The 18,431-nt window shown below is 41.1% G+C and overlaps 1 protein-coding gene across 17 annotated transcripts in view; it reads left to right on the top strand.

Moving 5' to 3' along the window:
* The window catches only part of ASH1L (ASH1 like histone lysine methyltransferase), a 189,247-nt gene extending 173,507 nt beyond the window's left edge, over positions 1-15,740 (top strand). For all 17 annotated transcript variants that reach the window (XM_085022729.1, XM_013997002.3, XM_085022730.1 and 14 more), the window contains 11 exons: positions 2,369-2,423; positions 2,506-2,638; positions 4,143-4,391; positions 5,260-5,346; positions 6,268-6,358; positions 6,901-7,039; positions 7,151-7,323; positions 8,969-9,135; positions 10,718-10,758; positions 12,365-12,666; positions 13,290-15,740. In XM_085022729.1, coding sequence (XP_084878855.1) covers positions 2,369-2,423; positions 2,506-2,638; positions 4,143-4,391; positions 5,260-5,346; positions 6,268-6,358; positions 6,901-7,039; positions 7,151-7,323; positions 8,969-9,135; positions 10,718-10,758; positions 12,365-12,666; positions 13,290-13,381 — 1,529 coding nt within the window. In that variant the 3' untranslated portion in view covers positions 13,382-15,740. The remainder of the gene's footprint in view (positions 1-2,368; positions 2,424-2,505; positions 2,639-4,142; positions 4,392-5,259; positions 5,347-6,267; positions 6,359-6,900; positions 7,040-7,150; positions 7,324-8,968; positions 9,136-10,717; positions 10,759-12,364; positions 12,667-13,289) is intronic.
* The last annotated feature ends 2,691 nt before the right edge of the window (positions 15,741-18,431 follow it).

Below are 18,431 nucleotides of genomic sequence, written 5' to 3' on the forward strand. Positions count from 1 at the left end.
ATCCCTGGCCTTGCTCAGTAGGATAAGGATCTGGGCATTACTGTGGGCTGTGACGTAGGTTGTAGACATGGCTCAGATCCTGCCTTGCTGTGGCTGTGGTATAGGCTGGCAGCTGCAGCTCTGCTTAGACCCCTATCTCAGGAACTTCCACATGCCGTGAGTACAGCCCTAAAAAGTAAGAAAAAAGTTTAAAAAAAAATTTTTTTTTTCATGCAAACATATTTACCCCACTCCTTTCCTATTCCAAGATACATATCTTGGATGTGTGTTGGGGGAGAAGGTAGAAAAAGAGAGTTGTTAATTTTAGATATGGAATTTGGTAATGCCCATGACTTTTTCTGACCAGGATGTTTTGAGACACTTAAAATAAGAGATTTGGGGAGTTCCTGTCATGGTGTAGCAGAAATGAATCCGACTAGGAACCATGAGGTTGCAGGTTCGATCCCTGGCCTTGCTCAGTGGAGTAAAGATCCAGTGTTGCTATGGCTGTGGCATAGGCAAGTGGCAACAGGTCCAATTAGACCCCTAGCCTGGGAACCTCTAAATGCCGTGGGTGCGGCCCTAAAAAGACAAAAAGACAAAATAAAATTAAAATTAAATAAATAAGAGATTTGGGGAGTTCCCACTGTGATGCAGTGGGTTAAGAATCTGGCTGCAATAGCTCAAGTCAATGTGGAGGCTGTTTCAATCCCCGGCTTGGCGCATTGGGTTGAAGTATCCAGCATTGCTGCAATGCAGCCACAAGAAAGAAAGAAGAGAAAATGACATTTTAACAACTAATTGCAACTTTTTGCCATCAACTTTTTTTTTTGGCTGTGCTCACGGCATTTAGAAGTTCTCAGGCCAGAATCAAACCTGAGCTACGGCAATGAATGCTAGATCTTTAACCTGCTCTCCCACTTATTTTATTTATTTATCTACGGAACTATAATTGATGTACAATATTTTAAGTTGACATGTATACAATGTAGTAATTCACCATTTTTAAAGGTTATACTCCACTTATAATTATTATAAAATACTGGCTATATTCCCTGTGTTGTATAACATATCCTTTCAGCTTATTTTATATATAATAGTTTGTACCTCTTAATCCACTACCCCTATCTTGCCTGTCCCCATTTCCTTCCCCATACTGGTACCACTATTTGTTCTCTATATCTGTGAGTTTGTTTGTTTGTTTGTTTGTTATAGTCAGCCATCAACTTTTGCTTCCTTTCTTTCCCTAAATTCCAAGGAATTTGGTTTTCTTTCTCTACCTACTATTTATCTTCATATTTTAATGGCTTTTTGCCATTTTGTTAACTGAAAGATGTAGAGAGGAAAGAGGACACCAACATGTCTTAAAGTTTTGTGGCAGCTGTTCCCTTTACATTCCCTAAAGGTTACACTCTGCTTTTTCAACCAGCCCCATCTGATATAATGTGAAACTGCAGTAGATGTATCTATGTCACTACATTCTGGGCTGAAACAACAGGCTCTTTCTCTCTGTGTAGCAAGTTGTTAGAAAATAAGAAAGGGAGTTCCCTGGTAGCACAGCCCCCGCCCGCCCAAAAAAAGTAAGATAGCAAGTGAGAAGCAGCCCCATAGTATGAATTATATTTTCATAATAGAGTAACGGTTATGAGAAGATGGATTTCAGAAGTACTTACAGTAGTAAATTGTTCATTATTTGGGAATTTAGTTAAATCCAAACCAACGAAGTAATATTAACTATGGGCAGTTAATGAGAACTAGAATACATCTCAAAGATGAGATGATCTTTGCCATAAGTTCTGTTGAGTAGGAATTTGCTCCAGCAGCCTAGCTACTGCAGTAAGTTTCTATCTTTCATTCTTCATCAAAAGTTTTCATTACAGGAGTTCCCGTCGTGGTGCAGTGGTTAACGAATCCGACTAGAAACCATGAGGTTGCAGGTTCAATCCCCGGCCTCACTCAGTGGGTTAAGAATCCGGAGTTGCCATGAGCTGTGGTGCAGGTCACAGATGCGGCTCAGATCCCTCGTTGCTGTGGCTCTGATGTAGGCCAGGGTCTACAGCTCTGATTTGACCCCTAGCTTGGGAACCTCCATGTGCTTCGGGTGCGGCCCTAGAAAAGACCAAAAAAAAAAAAAAAAAAATTATTCATTACACAGCTAACATTGTTACCCATTTTAAGTATATACACTATAGCTTTCATATTCCAGGTAATTTAACTACCCGTGTTTCTAAAAAGTCCTTGCATTTTTCACAGGCCTCAAAAAAAATCTTAGATTTTTTTTTTCCAAACTTTTAATTTGGGGGCTTCTACTTTTTCAGTTAGGAGTTAAGACTTGCTTCCCTTTTATATTATAATAAGTCCTTCTACTAAACCTTGCATTCTTTTGCAGATTCTTCCCGACAATCACTGGCAGCACCACTTTTGAACCTCCCCCCAAAGAAAAAGTAAGTTCATAAATGTGGGAATCATCTGAGTTTTAGAAAAGTACTAAGTGTACCAGATTGACACCATGGCTTTATGTTCCAGGAATGCTGATTATTATGAGAAGATCTCTGATCCCCTAGATCTTTCCACCATAGAGAAGCAGATCCTTATTGGTTATTATAAGACAGTGGAGGCTTTTGATGCTGACATGCTCAAGGTCTTTCGGAATGCTGAGGTATTTTTCATTGACTTCAAATACAGATTTAAGAGGTTTGTTCTGGGAGTTCCTGCTGTGGTGCAGAGGGTTAATGATCCAGCTTGTCTCTGTGGCATTGCTGGCTCAATCCCCAGCCCAGTGCAGTGGGTTAAGGATCTGGTGCTACTGCAGCTGTAGCACTAAGTGAAGGAACTTCCATATGTGGCCAAAAACAGAAAAAGGGAAAAAAAAAAAAAAAGTGTGGGGAACAAGAACTATTCTAGAGGTTTATTCTTCATATTTCTGGTTAAGAAAGGAAACAATTTCTTTGAATACCCTTAGGATATAGTGTCCTAAATATTGTAGATATTACAAGGATATATGACTAGAATGGCAAGTTAAATCATATTCCCAAAACAATTTTTGTAAAAACCTAGTTTAGTATTAAACGTTTATGTTTACATAATACAGACATTTTACTACATTTAAATCGTATCGTAGTTTCTTTACCGAAGACAATAAGTATATGTGAAATACACAGAAATATGTATGGGCAAATAGAAATCTATCTTAAGGAGTTCCCGTCGTGGCGCAGTGGTTAACGAATCCGACTAGGAACCATGAGGTTGCGGGTTCGGTCCCTGCCCTTGCTCAGTGGGTTAACGATCCAGCGTTGCCGTGAGCTGTGGTGTAGGTTGCAGACGCGGCTCGGATCCCGCGTTGCTGTGGCTCTGGAGTAGGCCGGTGGCTACAGCTCCGATTCAACCCCTAGCCTGGGAACCTCCATATGCCGCAGGAGCAGCCCAAGAAATAGCAACAACAACAACAACAGACAAAAAGACAAAAGACAAAAAAAAAAAAAAAAAAAAAGGAAATCTATCTTAAGAATGGAATTGAGAAGTATTACACTTATAGGTTGTAGAATAGGTGAAGCTCCTTGGAGAGAAGTTGGCCTTGAACTGATTTAAAGGAAAGGATGGAATATTGTAGGATGCATGTAAGATAGAATATTACTTAGTGATTTTGAAATACCTTGGAGAGGTGTTTGAAGGACAAAAGAGACTATTTAGATGAAGGAAGATTGAGATTGAGGACAAGAAATGAGAGAAAAACAAAAATTGAAGAAGAATTAGAACAATCTTGAATTATAACATGTTTTCTACTGAAACTCAGCTTCCAAATATAATTAAACTTGCAGCTTAGTCCCTAGTATCTGCAGGGCAAAAGTAAATAGAGGGTTTCTTCACATTATGCTTGCAATATTTAATCATATTCCATGGTCACTGTATTTTTGATCTGTGGTACAGTAAGGCCAATGACAGGAGTTGACTGACAACAGTAGAGCAAAATGTAAAAATTACCAGGCAGATTCTAGTTTTAATTCAACAGTTTAAGTTGTTTTCAACTGTCTGGCACCTATATTTGATGGTATTAAAAAGCTATTAACCAAAATGGGAGGATAAGGAAAATCCTGCTACCTCTTCAGGTATCTTTTTAAGCCATATTCAGAAGACCAAACATGATTTCTTTCTTTTTTCTTCAGAAGTACTATGGGCGTAAATCCCCAGTTGGAAGAGATGTTTGCCGCCTGCGAAAGGCCTATTACAACGCCCGACATGAGGCATCAGCCCAAATTGATGAGATTGTGGGAGAGACAGCAAGTGAGGCAGACAGCAGTGAAACCTCAGTCTCTGAGAAAGAGAATGGGCATGAGAAGGACGATGATGTTATCCGTTGTATCTGTGGCCTCTACAAGGACGAAGGCCTCATGATCCAGTGTGACAAGTGCATGGTGAGAGTTAGGAAATGAAGCAGAAGCCTAGTCCTAATGTGACTATATTCAAATCAGCAGGCCTTATTACCTCTTTGGGCTTGTCTTGACAGGCTTTTTATAAACTTTAACTTTCTTGATTTCTGTTATCTCTTCCTGTTCTTTCTCTTTTTTTGTTTTTTTTTGTTTTTTTGTTTGTTTGTTTGTTTTCTTTCTCCCTTTTTATATCCCTCCCTCCCTTTCATTTTATCCTTCCCTTCATTTTTTACCTCCTGTTCTTTCCACCCACTTTGCACTGCACCCTGCTGACAGTCTAGATCAAGAATATTATCTAGGATGGTGCTTTACTTGGAAAACATTAGAGGTACTATATATAGCATTAATACAGATGGAGTGCAGTATATAGAGCTTCTGATGAAGGAATCAAGGCCTGGATTTGAGCCCTGGTATCCCCATTTGATATATCTAAACTCATTACCTTATAGGGAAAGTGGAGCTATGAGTAACACATAGGATTGTTGGGAGGATATAATTAGAGAAGGGTGAGTAAAAATATTTTGTAACGATAAAGCCTTCCACAGTGGATAAATCGTTGATTGTATTACCTAGTAAGTAATAGCTTGGTACTGTATTTATTCCTGTTCTTTATCCATCCCCTTATTTTGTTTGTCCAGATCTATGTATTATGAACCAATCTATGTACGTATGTTCAGATAAATCCTTATTTTCTTTTCCCCCCATTTTACCGTTTATCTCTTCGTTTCTTTCTTACCACCTTAACCCTTAGTTCCTATTTTACTTTACCCTGTCCCCATTACTAATTGTTTTATGCCCCCAGGACTTCTCTCTGTAGGGCTAACCCACTACACACACACATTTTTTTCCTTAGGTGTGGCAGCACTGTGACTGTATGGGAGTGAACTCAGATGTGGAGCACTACCTTTGTGAGCAATGTGACCCGAGGCCTGTGGACAGAGTAAGTTGCCCTCTGATAATTCTCTAATAAAAGTAGGAGATGTGGCACATTGTATCTCATCTCCCCTGCTCCTGATGCACTCAGTTTGCTTTGGTAAGTTGTTCTCCCTCTCTACACCTCAGTTTCTTACACTTCACATTGAGGGTAATAATTCTGCCCTTTCTTTTCTCAGGAATGGGACCAAAGGTAGAATATTTAAAATTTATGGAAGAATAGTACTATAGAAAACTGATATTTATAAACACTGTCAACTGTCCATAAAAGAAGTAGCTTGTAAAGTCCAGAACTTGAGCACTCTAAGTATCATTATGTTAAGCAGTGTTTAAATGAAAAGAGCGCTAGACTCAGGTTAATCTTAGGCCCACTTTTTAGGAGACATTGCCCAAGTTATTAAATGAGTTTTGGCTTGGTTCTGCCATATTTATATGTGTGATCTTGGGCAAGTCACTTCTATAAAATGAAGTATTTAGGCAGTATTTCTTATTAGCAGTGCTATTCTCATTTTGAGTGGACAGTTCTTTGTTGTGAGGGATACACTGCAGAATGTTTGGCTTGCTTGGCCCTTGGGCACTAAATGCTAGTAGCCTTCTCCAGTCATTATGACAATCAAATTCCCCATTCACACATTTTCGTATGCCCTTTAGATGACACAGAGCAGACACATAATTTGTGCTTCTTAGAATATAGTTTGGGATAGTTAGCCTGTCAGATTTGTCCTCTACCTTCATTTCTTCAAGTGTAACAGCTCTAATTGCTTTCATCTTTAAAAAAATATATATGTATATCTGTGGTGTGTTGAAATGACTAACCATAAGTCTTAATTGGTTGGGAATCCTAGGTTTTGATTTTTTTTCTCTTGAATAGAGAGGCTGTGTGTATCATAGTCCCCTCCCTTAGCTATTGGCTTTCTCCTCTTACCAGGAGGTACCCATGATCCCTCGGCCCCACTACACCCAACCTGGCTGTGTCTACTTCATCTGTTTGCTCCGAGATGACTTGCTGCTTCGTCAGGGTATGTACATGGGAGCTGACTTGGCAAAGTTGACCTTGTCTCCATATGATCTTTAATAGCAATAGAATTTATATTTTTTATATCCTCAAGTCCTTAGACTTACATACATTTACCCTCAATTAAATAAAACTAATTTGGAGAAACCAGGGTGATTTCATATAAAGCTTTTTTTTTTTTTTCCTTTTAGGGCCACACCCACAGCATATGGAGGTTCCCATGCTAGGCGTCAAATCAGAGCTACACCTGCCAGCCAGTGCCATAGCCACAGCAACGTGGGATCTAGGCTACATCTGCGAACTACACCACAGTTCATGGCAACACTAGATCCCCAACCCACTGGGTGAGGCCCAGGATCAAACCCACATCCTCATGAATACTAGTCAGATTTCCACTTCGCCACAATGGGAATTCCCTATAGTTACATATTTATTATTTTAGATTTTAAGTTCTATGTATGTAGACCTTGAGTCCAACTAATGGATACCCAATAGAAGTTATGCAGGAATCGTTTTAACCTGTGTCTTTCTCCTGTGCCTTCGTAGGTGACTGTGTATATCTGATGAGGGATAGTCGGCGCACCCCTGATGGCCACCCAGTTCGGCAGTCTTATCGACTATTATCTCACATTAACAGAGATAAACTTGACATATTCCGCATTGAGAAGCTTTGGAAGAATGAAAAGTACGTGTTGAGGTTCTGTCTCTTCTTCCGCTGTGTCCTTTCAGCACAGAGCTGGATATTTAGTTGGCTCTTGCTAATTAACTAAATCTCTCCTCTTTTTTTCTTTTTTAGAGAGGAACGGTTTGCCTTTGGTCACCATTATTTTCGTCCCCATGAAACCCACCACTCTCCATCCCGTCGGTTCTATCACAATGAGCTATTTCGGGTGCCACTTTATGAGATAATTCCCTTGGAGGCTGTGGTGGGGACCTGCTGTGTATTGGATCTTTATACATATTGTAAAGGTAAGTGATCTGGACTACTTTAATAATCTCCTGTTCCCTAATTCATTAACCTACAACTGTTCATTCCTATAGTCTCTCTCTGATAGAAAAGACTATCTAAGGGAACTATGAAGCTTCAAAGAGCTATGTAACATTTTTTCTTTCTTTTACCTAGTGCTTGGTATTCAGTAAATGTTAATTCTCTTTTTGTTAATTTAACTCATATAATTCTTCTACTGTGTATTTAACATTCTATTAGTATTTGTAGGAAGATAAGTTACTTCACACACCCATTCCAGAATCCCTGTGGCCATCATTAACTCTCTGCATTAAACCAAAAAAGCACAATAGTTTCATAAGATTTGTGATTAAAAGTGGAGTCAGGAATCTGATTTCACATTTCAGCTCCACCACTTTTTACCTGTGTGCCCTTGGGCAAGTTACTTAGCCTACCAAAAATAGGGATTAGTATCTATTTTAGAGAGTTTTGTAAGAATTAAATGAAATAGGGAGTTCCCGTCGTGGCGCAGTGGTTGACAAATCTGACTAGGAACCATGAGGTTGCGGGTTCGGTCCCTGCCCTTGCTCAGTGGGTTGACGATCCGGCGTTGCCGTGAGCTGTGGTGTAGGTTGCAGACGCGGCTCGGATCCCGCATTGCTGTGGCTCTGGCGTAGGCCGGTGGCTACAGCTCCGATTCGACTCCTAGCCTGGGAACCTCCATATGCCGCGGGAGCGGCCCAAGAAATAGCAACAACAACAACAACAAAAAAAAAAGACCAAAAAAAAAAAAAAAAAAGAATTAAATGAAATAATCTGTAAAAGCACTAAGCAGAGTTTATGGCTCTTGTAGAACTTAGTACGTGTTGGTTGTTATTATTAGCAGAGTTTAGATGCCTAGCTCTTTCTTTTTGTATCAGAACAAAATAGTCTAGAAGAATATATATTCCATTCAAGAACTAACTGTTTGAAATTCCCTGCTACTGATGACTTCTCCATCCGCCAGTTTATAAAGTGTTTATTACCAAATGTACTGCCCTCATTTACACTGCCATTCTTTTCTCATAATTTCCCCATAATCTGCTCTGTTTTTCCCTCAAAATGTTCTTTCAAATATCCCTGCAGGAATATTTGAAGGAATGCCCTTCAACTCTTAGATTCCCTCCCCGCTTTCTTTGACAGTAGCGTCTCCTTTCTTCTACAGTCGCTAAATGCTTAGTCGTTCCCCCCATCAAAACAGAGCTGCCAGAGTTCCCATCGTGGCACAGTGGTTAACAAATCCAACTAGGAACCATGAGGTTGCGGGTTCGGTCCCTGCCCTTGCTCAGTGGGTTAATGATCCGGCGTTGCCGTGAGCTGTGGTGTAGGTTGCAGACGCGGCTCGGATCCCGAGTTGTTGTGGCTCTGGCATAGGCTGGTGGCTACAGCTCCGATTCAACCCCTAGCCTGGGAACCTCCATATGCCGCGGGAGCGGCCCAAGAAATAGCAACAACAATAACAACAACAAAAGACAAAAAGACAAAAAAAAAAAAAAAACAGAGCTGCCGTGTTTCACTCTTAGAGGTCTTGCTGCTATCCCATTGGTGTGTCATGGTCCCTGGGCAGCTCATGGGGAGGGAAAGAGAGACCAAATAGGAAGGGTTCTTTAACAGTGTTTGGACTCATAGGGAGACCCAAAGGAGTGAAGGAGCAAGATGTATACATCTGTGATTATCGGCTTGACAAGTCAGCACACCTGTTTTACAAGATCCACCGGAACCGCTATCCTGTCTGCACCAAACCTTATGCCTTTGATCACTTCCCCAAGAAGCTCACTCCCAAAAGAGATTTCTCAGTAAGTCTCCTTCCTCTCTTCACTCTATGTGTCAGGACAATCTAGTTCATGCATGGAATTCTTAGAGTAAGAATTTTCAAGTGGCTCTCTGCTTCTTTGTACTGTTTCCACCCAAACTGGAAAATTCAATCTCTATTTGGAATGTTTGGGCCACAAAAATGTATTTATTCTGCAATTCCTAGCATGGGCTGTATCTCAGGAAATTGTTACTTTAGTCATTTTTTTTCTTTTTTCTCTCTCACCTCTTTAAGTCTTTTCCCTTGAGCCCCATACTTCAGTATTCGGGTACATTTTTCACATCCATTATTTTGAGAAACAAAAGAGACTCTCCGTAACCTTGAGAAACCTTTGTTATAAATAATTCAGTGCTTTTTCTTTTTATCTCTGCATTGAAAACGTAAGACATGGAGTTCCCTTGTGGCATAGCAGGTTAAAGATGCAGAGTTGTCACTGTAGCAGCTCAGGTTGCTGCTGTGGTGCAGCTTCATTCCCTGGCCCGGGAACTCCCACATGCTTCAGGCACAGCCAAAATAGAAAATAAAATTTGAAAAGTACAGAAACATTAAGAAAGAATTGTTTATTATCCTACTACCCAGAAAATAACCAGTTAAATTTTCATTCTAGCTCTTTACCTGAGTGTTATTTTATTTCTTTCAAACTGTTGTGAATATATTCCTCCAATTATTTTGTGCCATTCATCATCATTTCATAAATTTTGGTCATCCATTTGCTATAATGAAACCCTGGGCTAAGCTCCTCATCCATGAGTTTTCTTTCAGTTGGCCTATCAGAATTCATAGTAATAATCCTGTAGTGCTTAGAAATAGTCTAACCAGAAAGCAAACCTTTATGTTCCTATTTTTCCTAGTATTTTTTAAAATTTTCTAAACCATATTTTATATTCTTTCTGCCCACCACCAACCAAGCTCTGCCTTTCATTTAGAATTTTTTGGTCACAGAGTTCTCACTGTGGCACAGTGGGTTAAGAATCTGATTGCAGCAGCTTGGGTCACTGTGGAGGCACAGGTTTAATCCCTAGCCCAGGAACTTACATATGCCACAAGTGTGGCCATAAAAAGAATATATACATATATATAGAATTCTTTGATTTGGCTTGCTCAGTCAACAGCTCAGTGATTAGCTTTGAAACTCCCACCTTAACTACTTAAAAGTTGGGATGGCCAAAAATAATTGTGAGTCTATCCCTTCTACTGTCTCTAAAAACTCTAAAAACCACTGTGACTTATTTGTATTAATACAAGTAAAGAACTTTTGACCTTAAAACACAATAACCCAGAGTTCCCACTGTGGCACAGTGGGCTAAGGACCTGGCATTGCTGTGATGTAGGTAACACTGCAGCTCAGAGTCAGTCCCTAGCTCAGGAACTTCCATATTCAGTGGTGTGGCCAAAAAAACCCCACAGTCCCCCAACTTTGAAAGGTTTTAGCCCAGTTTTTTTCTTTCCTTACTTCCCTACCTCCCTGTCTCCCCATGTCCCCTATCCTGAGTTTGGCCCGGATCATCTGATCCAGCTTCTCCAGCTTCTACAATGCACTTATCACTTCCTTTTCTTCCCTGCAGCCTCATTATGTCCCAGACAACTACAAGAGGAATGGAGGGAGGTGAGTCCCATTGGGGGTGTGAGGAGCCCAAGGAATTAACCAACAACCTAAATGGAGCAAGAGAACCACCACCTACCCACTCAACCCCACCCCTAGGATTGGGAAGTCTCTGGCAAAGTAGCCCAATATAGTGCCAACAGTAAAATGGAAGAACTAGACGTCAGTAGATGTGGTCTCATTTTGGAGCCTTAGTTGGGGCAGGGAGAGAGATTTGTAAGATTGTAGAAAGAGAAGGACTTGGAACAGAACTCTAGACAGATTTGGAAAAATCTCTTTTAGATTTTTTTAGATTTCTCTAAGCTTGCCTTGTTACCCTAAGGTGTATCAGCTCTTAGGACCTTTGTCAAGAAACAGAAGTAGGTAGAAGTGGGAGATTCCTGCTGTGGTGCAGTAGGTTAAGAATCTTGCTTCAGGGAATTTCCATTGCAGCTCAACAGTAATGAACCCAACTAGTATCCATGAGGACGCAGGTTCCATCCCTAGCCTTGCTCAGTGGGTTAAAGGATCCAGCATTGCTGTGGACTATGGCATAGGTCACAGACACAGCTTGAATCCCATGTTGCTGTGGCTGTGGCATAGGTGGGTAGCTGCAGCTTTCATTTGACATCTAGCCTGGGAACTTTGATATGCTGCAGGTGCAGCCCTAAAATAATAATTTAAAAAAAGAATCCTACTGCAGCGGCTCAGGTCGCTACAAAGGTGAAGGTTCGATCCCTGGCTTACACATGGATTAAAGGATCCAGCATTGCCTCAGCTGGGACTTAGGTCGAATCTGAAGCTCACATTCAATATCTGGCCCAGAAACTTCCATATGCCATGGATATAGCCATTAAAAAAGTAGTAATAACTAGAGGTGCGCAGTTTTAGCTGAGCAGTTTGAGCTCATAGTTTTTGTGCTTGTTTTGTACAAAAGAAAGATGTTTTTTAGAGAAATTACTGCAGGCTTTTTTTTCAATTTCCTTTTCTATTGAATGGTAACATAACTACTTTACCTACCTACATCAGTAGCTTAACATAAGGAAATCAACTATATTTCAATTTTAAAAAAAAAACAGGTAATAGGAAAAGAAATTCAGGAAAAGCAAAAATTCCGATTAAATGATGATTGTAGTTGGACTATGGGTATCACAAGGTTGGACCATACTTCTCTGTACTCATGAAGCAGTCAGAACTAACTAAGCATTCTACCAGCTCTGCTCTTCTTTAGGGATTCATAAAAGAAGAAAAATTGACTTTTATAAATAGAAGTTAAATTTCAAGAAAGGTAGTGATTTTTTAAAAAATAAAGACTATAGCCAAGTTTCTCACCTCTTGGGAGTTCCCTGGGTGGTCTAGTGGTTAGGACTCAGTGCTTTCACCTCTGAGGCACGGGTTCAGTCCTTGGTCTGGGAACTGAGATCCCACGTGAAACCACTGCATGCTGCAGCAGAAAAAAAAAAGTTTCTCACCTCTTGAGCCAAGGCTCTTACAGCTCAACTGCAGATTCTCAAGCCATCAGGAGCTCTCTTCCCTTTATTCCCTTTCCATCCCCAAGTGCCCTGCTTTAGTCTTCCTCTAAATTTACATATCCTGAAAGAATTAGTAAGTTTACATTCCCTTCTTGCAGATCATCCTGGAAGTCTGAGCGCTCAAAGCCACCCCTAAAAGACCTGGGCCAGGACGATGATGCTCTACCCTTGATTGAAGAGGTTCTGGCCAGTCAGGAGCAAGCAGCCAATGAGATGCCCAGCCTGGTGGAGCCAGAACGGGAGGGGGCCACTGCTGAAGTCAGTGAAAGTGAAAAAAAAACACAGGAAAGTAATCAAGAACCCCAAGCAGCCTGTACCCCTGAGGAACGCCGGCATAATCAACGAGAACGACTCAACCAGATCCTGCTCAACCTCCTTGAAAAAATCCCTGGGAAAAATGGTAAGAAGAATCAGACTCATATCTAGGGTTTAGGATGAATGGGGAATTAGCAGAGAGGGAATGAAAAAGAACAACTTCTAATTACTTGCCTAGAATGAAAAATATTCTCTTAAAATGGTATGGTTCTTTCATGGGCTTATGTTTAGATTTATTTTGGGAATGAAACTGTGGGAAGTAATAGGATCTCCTCCCTGGAGAACAGTTTTAGGCCAGAGGAAGGCCTATATTGCTTACAGGCCAGAAAAGGAACCATTGAGGAGTTCCTGTCATGGCTCAGTGGTTAACGCATCCGACTAGGAACCATGAGGTTGCAGGTTCAATCCCTAGCCTCGCTCAGCAGGTTAAGGATCCGGTGTTGCCGTGAGCTGTGGTGTAGGTTGCAGACGTGGCTCAGATCCCAAGTTGCTGTGGCTCTGGCGTAGGCCGGCGGCTACAGCTCCAATTTGATCCCTAGCCTGGGAACCTCCATATGCCGCAGGAGTGGCCCTAGAAAAGTCAAAAAAAAAAAGACCAAAAAAAAAAAAAGAAAGAAAAGGAACCATTGAACTGTGATCTGAGAGCTCAAATCTGGAATAAGGAGTGGAAGAGTAGTATTTGATGAGCCTCCTTGGTTCTGTTTTCAGCCATCGATGTGACCTACTTGCTGGAGGAAGGATCAGGCAGGAAACTTCGAAGGCGTACTTTGTTTATCCCAGAAAACAGCTTTCGGAAGTGAACCTCAGAATGAGAACCTCAAGCATTTGGGATCCAGTGGAGCTAACAGTCCTGCCTCCTGTTCTCTGAGTATAGACAGGGGTGGGAAGGGTCCGTCCAGCAGGGGAATGGGGCCATGTCGTTGACATTAGGTACTTAGTAAACCTTGGAGCTAGTGGAGAGGAGGAGGAAGGGGATCTGTCTAACACAGTTCAGTTTAACTTGTTTTCCTCTCCATTGCTTCACCCTGAGGGTTAATAATGTAGGGTGGAGGGCAGAGCACAGTGGGGATGACCAGAATCTTTTGGTACTTTACAGCACTTGCCCCTCCCCCCAGCTTGGGTCTTTCTGTGTCATCCTCTGATTCTGCAGACACTGCTAAGAAGCTGCTTCCTATACCCAGGTATAATTCAGACCCCAAAGGGATAGGGCCAGAATCCCCACGCCTCTCCTGTCTGTTCCTTATAGGCTCCAAGAGCTACCCCAGACACCTAAGACAGAAAGAGTAGCTGGAGCCTCTTTCCGGATCCCTGACTAGGAGAAGTTTCTCTCTCCTTTCTTGCCCAACCAGGTCAAAGTAAAATGTGAGCTGACAACTCAAAGCACTTGCCACTGCTGCCCCTCTCCCTACCTCTCCTCCCCAAAATAGAATCATGGAATAGGGAAGGCCCCCATGGGGTCAGAAGGGCACAGTACTTATTGTAATTATTTTTGTTTTAACCTTCATAACCTGCCGAACATACTCTTTCCTAATGAGAAGGCCAGGCCCCCGCCAGCACACGTGCTATTTATGCGCTGTGGTTCTTGTGTGTCTGCTGTGCTGTGCGAATGGAGATTCATTTCAAAATAAAATCATTTTAAAACCTACATAAAAATGAACTCTAACCACCCTCCAACAAAAGTCACTACATAAACTGTTGAGCAGTATTCACCTATCAGAGTATTTGTTGTGAGTGTAGATTATCAATTGAAAACACTACTTCTTGTTTTACTTGTACAGTTTTCAATGTCCCTCTCTTAAAGAGACAGTGCGTTCTCCCTACCCCTAGTCCCATCTTTCCTCCACCTTCCTGATGACATCACCATTGGGAGGGATATCCAGGGTGTCTCCTTCCCATCCTCTTGACCAGAAGTTACCAGACAATACTGTCTCTTTAAAAATAAAATTTAAAAAGCTTTGCTTTGTCTTCTCAGACATACATATGCATATACGTTTTAGATGTTCTTATAAGAGAAAAGATGGTTTTTAAATGTGCCAAGTTGTGTGTGTATATATATATGTATGTATATATATATATATATCTGCTGCGTGATTAGTAAGCAATACAATAGTAAACATTTCCCCATTACTTTTCTCTAATATTGGACCAACGCTGTCCTAATTGTACATTTCCTCTTATGATGACGACGCTCTGACTTATTTAGGTAGAAACATTGACCACCTTCCATTCCATTGAATCTTTCTTTTTCTCCTTTCTGTGTCAATCTTGAGGAAAAAAACAAAATAAAACAAAAGAGACGGGGGGGTGCCAAAGATCCCCTTGAGCAGAGAAAAAGCAGAATAAATATTTTATTAAAGAAAAAAGAGAATTAAGAAAATAGTTTGGAGTATTTTCTTACTGTAGAGAAGCACTGTACATTACTAAGAGACCTGGGTATAAGATACTCACGTGTGGAGCTGGAAAAATCGCATGTCCAAGCCCGTTTGAGTGGTTTCTTTTGGTTTTCATTGCAGGGAGCTGGGTGGGAGGGAGGTGGGAATAGGGGCACTTTGGGGGTCTCAGTCTCCTTTTAGTCAAAGCAGGAAAATGACAAGAAAGAGATTAAAATTCAATATTTCCTTTAATAGTGTTAAACACTAAAATTTTAGAAAAGACAAAAAAAAGAAAAAAATCTTTGTAAAATGGGAGAACAGAAGCAAAAGACACTACGCTCTGTCATTTTATCTTTCTTTTGTTGAAAGACTAAAAACTGAAATGTTTTTTAGACAATCAAATGTTAGGTAAGTGCAAAAACTTGTTTTTTCTTACTGGTGTAGAAATTAATGCCTTTTTTTATTTTTCAGTTATTTTATAATAACGAAATAAAAAGAACCCCCTAGCTGCCAGGCGGGTTTTGGTGTTTGAAATGCGGGGCAAAGCACTACATCACTGCAAATAGATACAGAGTTAGTCTGCATGTCTGTAGGCTGTGTGATTGCGGAAAATATAAATGCTGCTAATATATTTCCTTTTTACAAAAGCATATCTAAATAGATGATTGTTTTGATGTTAATCTTTGTAAATTATGTATTACCAATTTTAACATTGGATGTAATTGCATAAAAAGCTTGCATCTCAATCCTTGAAAGTCTAGTATTAAATGGCAAAAACTTTTCCTAACTGTGGAGTGGTGAGCTTGGTATTTTTTTTCCCCTGTCCTATCTTCTGTTTATCTTCCGGGGTCTTCGCTCTTCTCCATTCCTCTTTCCAAAGTGATAGATTTAAAACCACATCAGCACCATCCTGGGCCCTACCTGGGCATACTCACCAGTGTTGACTATTGGATAAAGCCATTTCCTCAATACTACCATCTTTTTGGCCTGGGCCGAGCCCTAACCAGTCAGTGTAAATAATAATCATCTACACCTTCTATCCTTTGCAACACATAGACATCATCTAATACTCATTAACAGCCTCCAAGGTTGACAGTAACTTTAGGCTACCTTTTCTAGGCCACTATGTTAGACCATTTCCAATTGTAAGCAGTCTGCATGTATTCATTTATTTATATTGTTCTTCACAACAGCCCTTTAGGTCAATACCAAAACCCAATTTTATAGATAAGAAAACTGAAGCAACAGAAAGGTCCAAGTAACTTGCCTAACGATCTTGGAGCTTGTTAGTTAATCCTCATAATAGCCCCCTGTAGTTATTATTCCCATTTTGTAGAAGCAAAACAGCAGCTCAGGAAAATTAAGTAACTTACCAGATATCACCTAGTAACTAGTGCTGGAGCCAGAACTCCAGAATCTTTATGTTGATCCACAAATAGGAAAGTGTCAGAGGGAGCCAAAGCCTGATCCTACTAAGATCACTAGCATAAATCCATTCCTGCCAACACTGAAAGACCTAACAAAATTTTGTGCCAGATGTAAATCAGACAGGATGAGATTAAGATAAGAGAGATTAAGTGCAGACTAGAAGCACTGGAGTCACCTCTCATAAAAACAACAGAATTACAAACAAATGATGAACAACCTTCAACCAGATGGACTTGAAACTTTCAAAGAAGATATCCTATCCAGAAGACAAAGAGGAGGCCACATCAAGACAGTAGGACCGGCGATTAATGTGAGGTAAGCAACTCCATAACCCACCAGGTGGGCAGCCCACAGACGGGAAAGTAACTATTATCACAGAGAGTCACCTATGGGAGTGAGAGTTCTGAGCCCCACATCAGGTCCCCACGCCTAGAGAGCTGACATTGGGAGAAAGCACCCCTGGAGTATCTGGCATTGAAGGCCAGTTGGGCTTGTGCACAGGAGCTCCACCGGACTGGGGCGCAAACAGAGACCCCATTCTTGAAAGACACACACAGGCTTTCATGTGCACTGGGTCCCGTGGCGAAGCAAAGACTCCATAGGAATCTGGGACCTGACTGCAGTTCTTGGAGGATCTCCTGGGAAAACGGGGTGACTATAGCTCTATGTGGGGGAAGGACATTGTAGGCAAAGTTCTCTGGAATATTCATCAGCCTGTGTCCCTCTAAAGGTGGCCATTTGGGGAAAATCTGGCCCCACCCTTCAGGGCTGAGACCCCAGGCCAGACAATAATCTAGGTGAGGATCACAGCCCCACCCAGCAGTTAACTGGCTGCCTAGAGACCCCCCCAGACACAGCCACTTCCAATCTCACCCTGAGACAAAGCCCCACCCACCAGAGGGATAAGAATCAGCCCCACCTACCAGTGGGCAGGCACTAGTCCCTCCCATCAGGAAGCCTGCAGCAAGCCGGTACCAACTTCAGCCACAATGGGGGCAGACATCTATTGTCTGCAAAAAGGAGACCACACCAAAAACCTATAAAAATGAAAAGGCAGAGAACTATAACTCAGATAAGGGAGCAAGAAAAGAAGAAAAACAGAAAAACAGCTAAATGATCTGAAGATTATCAGCCTCCAGGAAAAAGACTTAAGACTGATAATAGTGAAGATAATGCAACACACTGGAAATAAACTGGAGGTAAGGATTGATAATTTACAGCAAACATTGAGCAAAGAAATACAAGATTTAAAACTTAAGCAGAGATACAAAATACAGTAACAAAAAAATCATTAGAAGCAACCAACAGAATACAGGAGGCAGGAGAACGAATAAGCGAGGTGAAGGACAGACTAGTGGAAATCACTGATGCGAAACAGAAAGAAAAAAGATTGAAGAGAAATGAAGACAGTCTAAGGGAACTCTGGGACAATGTTAAACGCACCAACATCCTATGATAGGGGTGCCAGAAGGAAAAGAGAAAGAGACAGATATGAGTCAGCCATTTAGGCTTTGAGTTCAGCTAGAATGTAATTGCTCAGAAGCTTAACCCCACCGTGGTGCAATGGGTTAAGAATTCTGCAGCGGCTCAGGTCACTGCAGAGGCACAGGTTCAGCCCCCAGCCTCGAACAGTGGGTTAAAAGGAGCTGGCATTGCCACAGCTGTGGCTTGTATTCAATCCCTGGCCAGGGAACTTCCACATGCCATAGGCATGGTCACAAAATTTAAAAAGAAAGAACTGTTGGTCCCAAAGTCATAGCCTTCCATATCTCCCTTTTATTTTTATACTACGTTACAAAACTTCTTTTGCAGTAGTAACTTGCAATTGAAGAAACTTTGTATACTTGAGTATTCCCACTCTTTAGAATATAGCTAGGAATTCCCAGAGGCTGTGGGACAGTTTGAGAAACAACGCCCTAGAAAATACCTGCAATGCAAACTGAGGTCTAAAAATGGAGCAGGCTGCCAAACACAAAAAGCAAAATTAAAGCAAGGAGCAGGTGAGTAACATATATTGACCAGGAATAGGGAACATAAAATCTTAGAAAAT

This window comes from Sus scrofa, chromosome 4 (genome assembly GCF_054392235.1).
Source record: "Sus scrofa isolate SSC_HxYL_T2T_F1_AM1 chromosome 4, Sscrofa_HxYL_maternal_Yorkshire_Landrace_v2.0, whole genome shotgun sequence".
NCBI lineage: Eukaryota > Metazoa > Chordata > Mammalia > Artiodactyla > Suidae > Sus > Sus scrofa.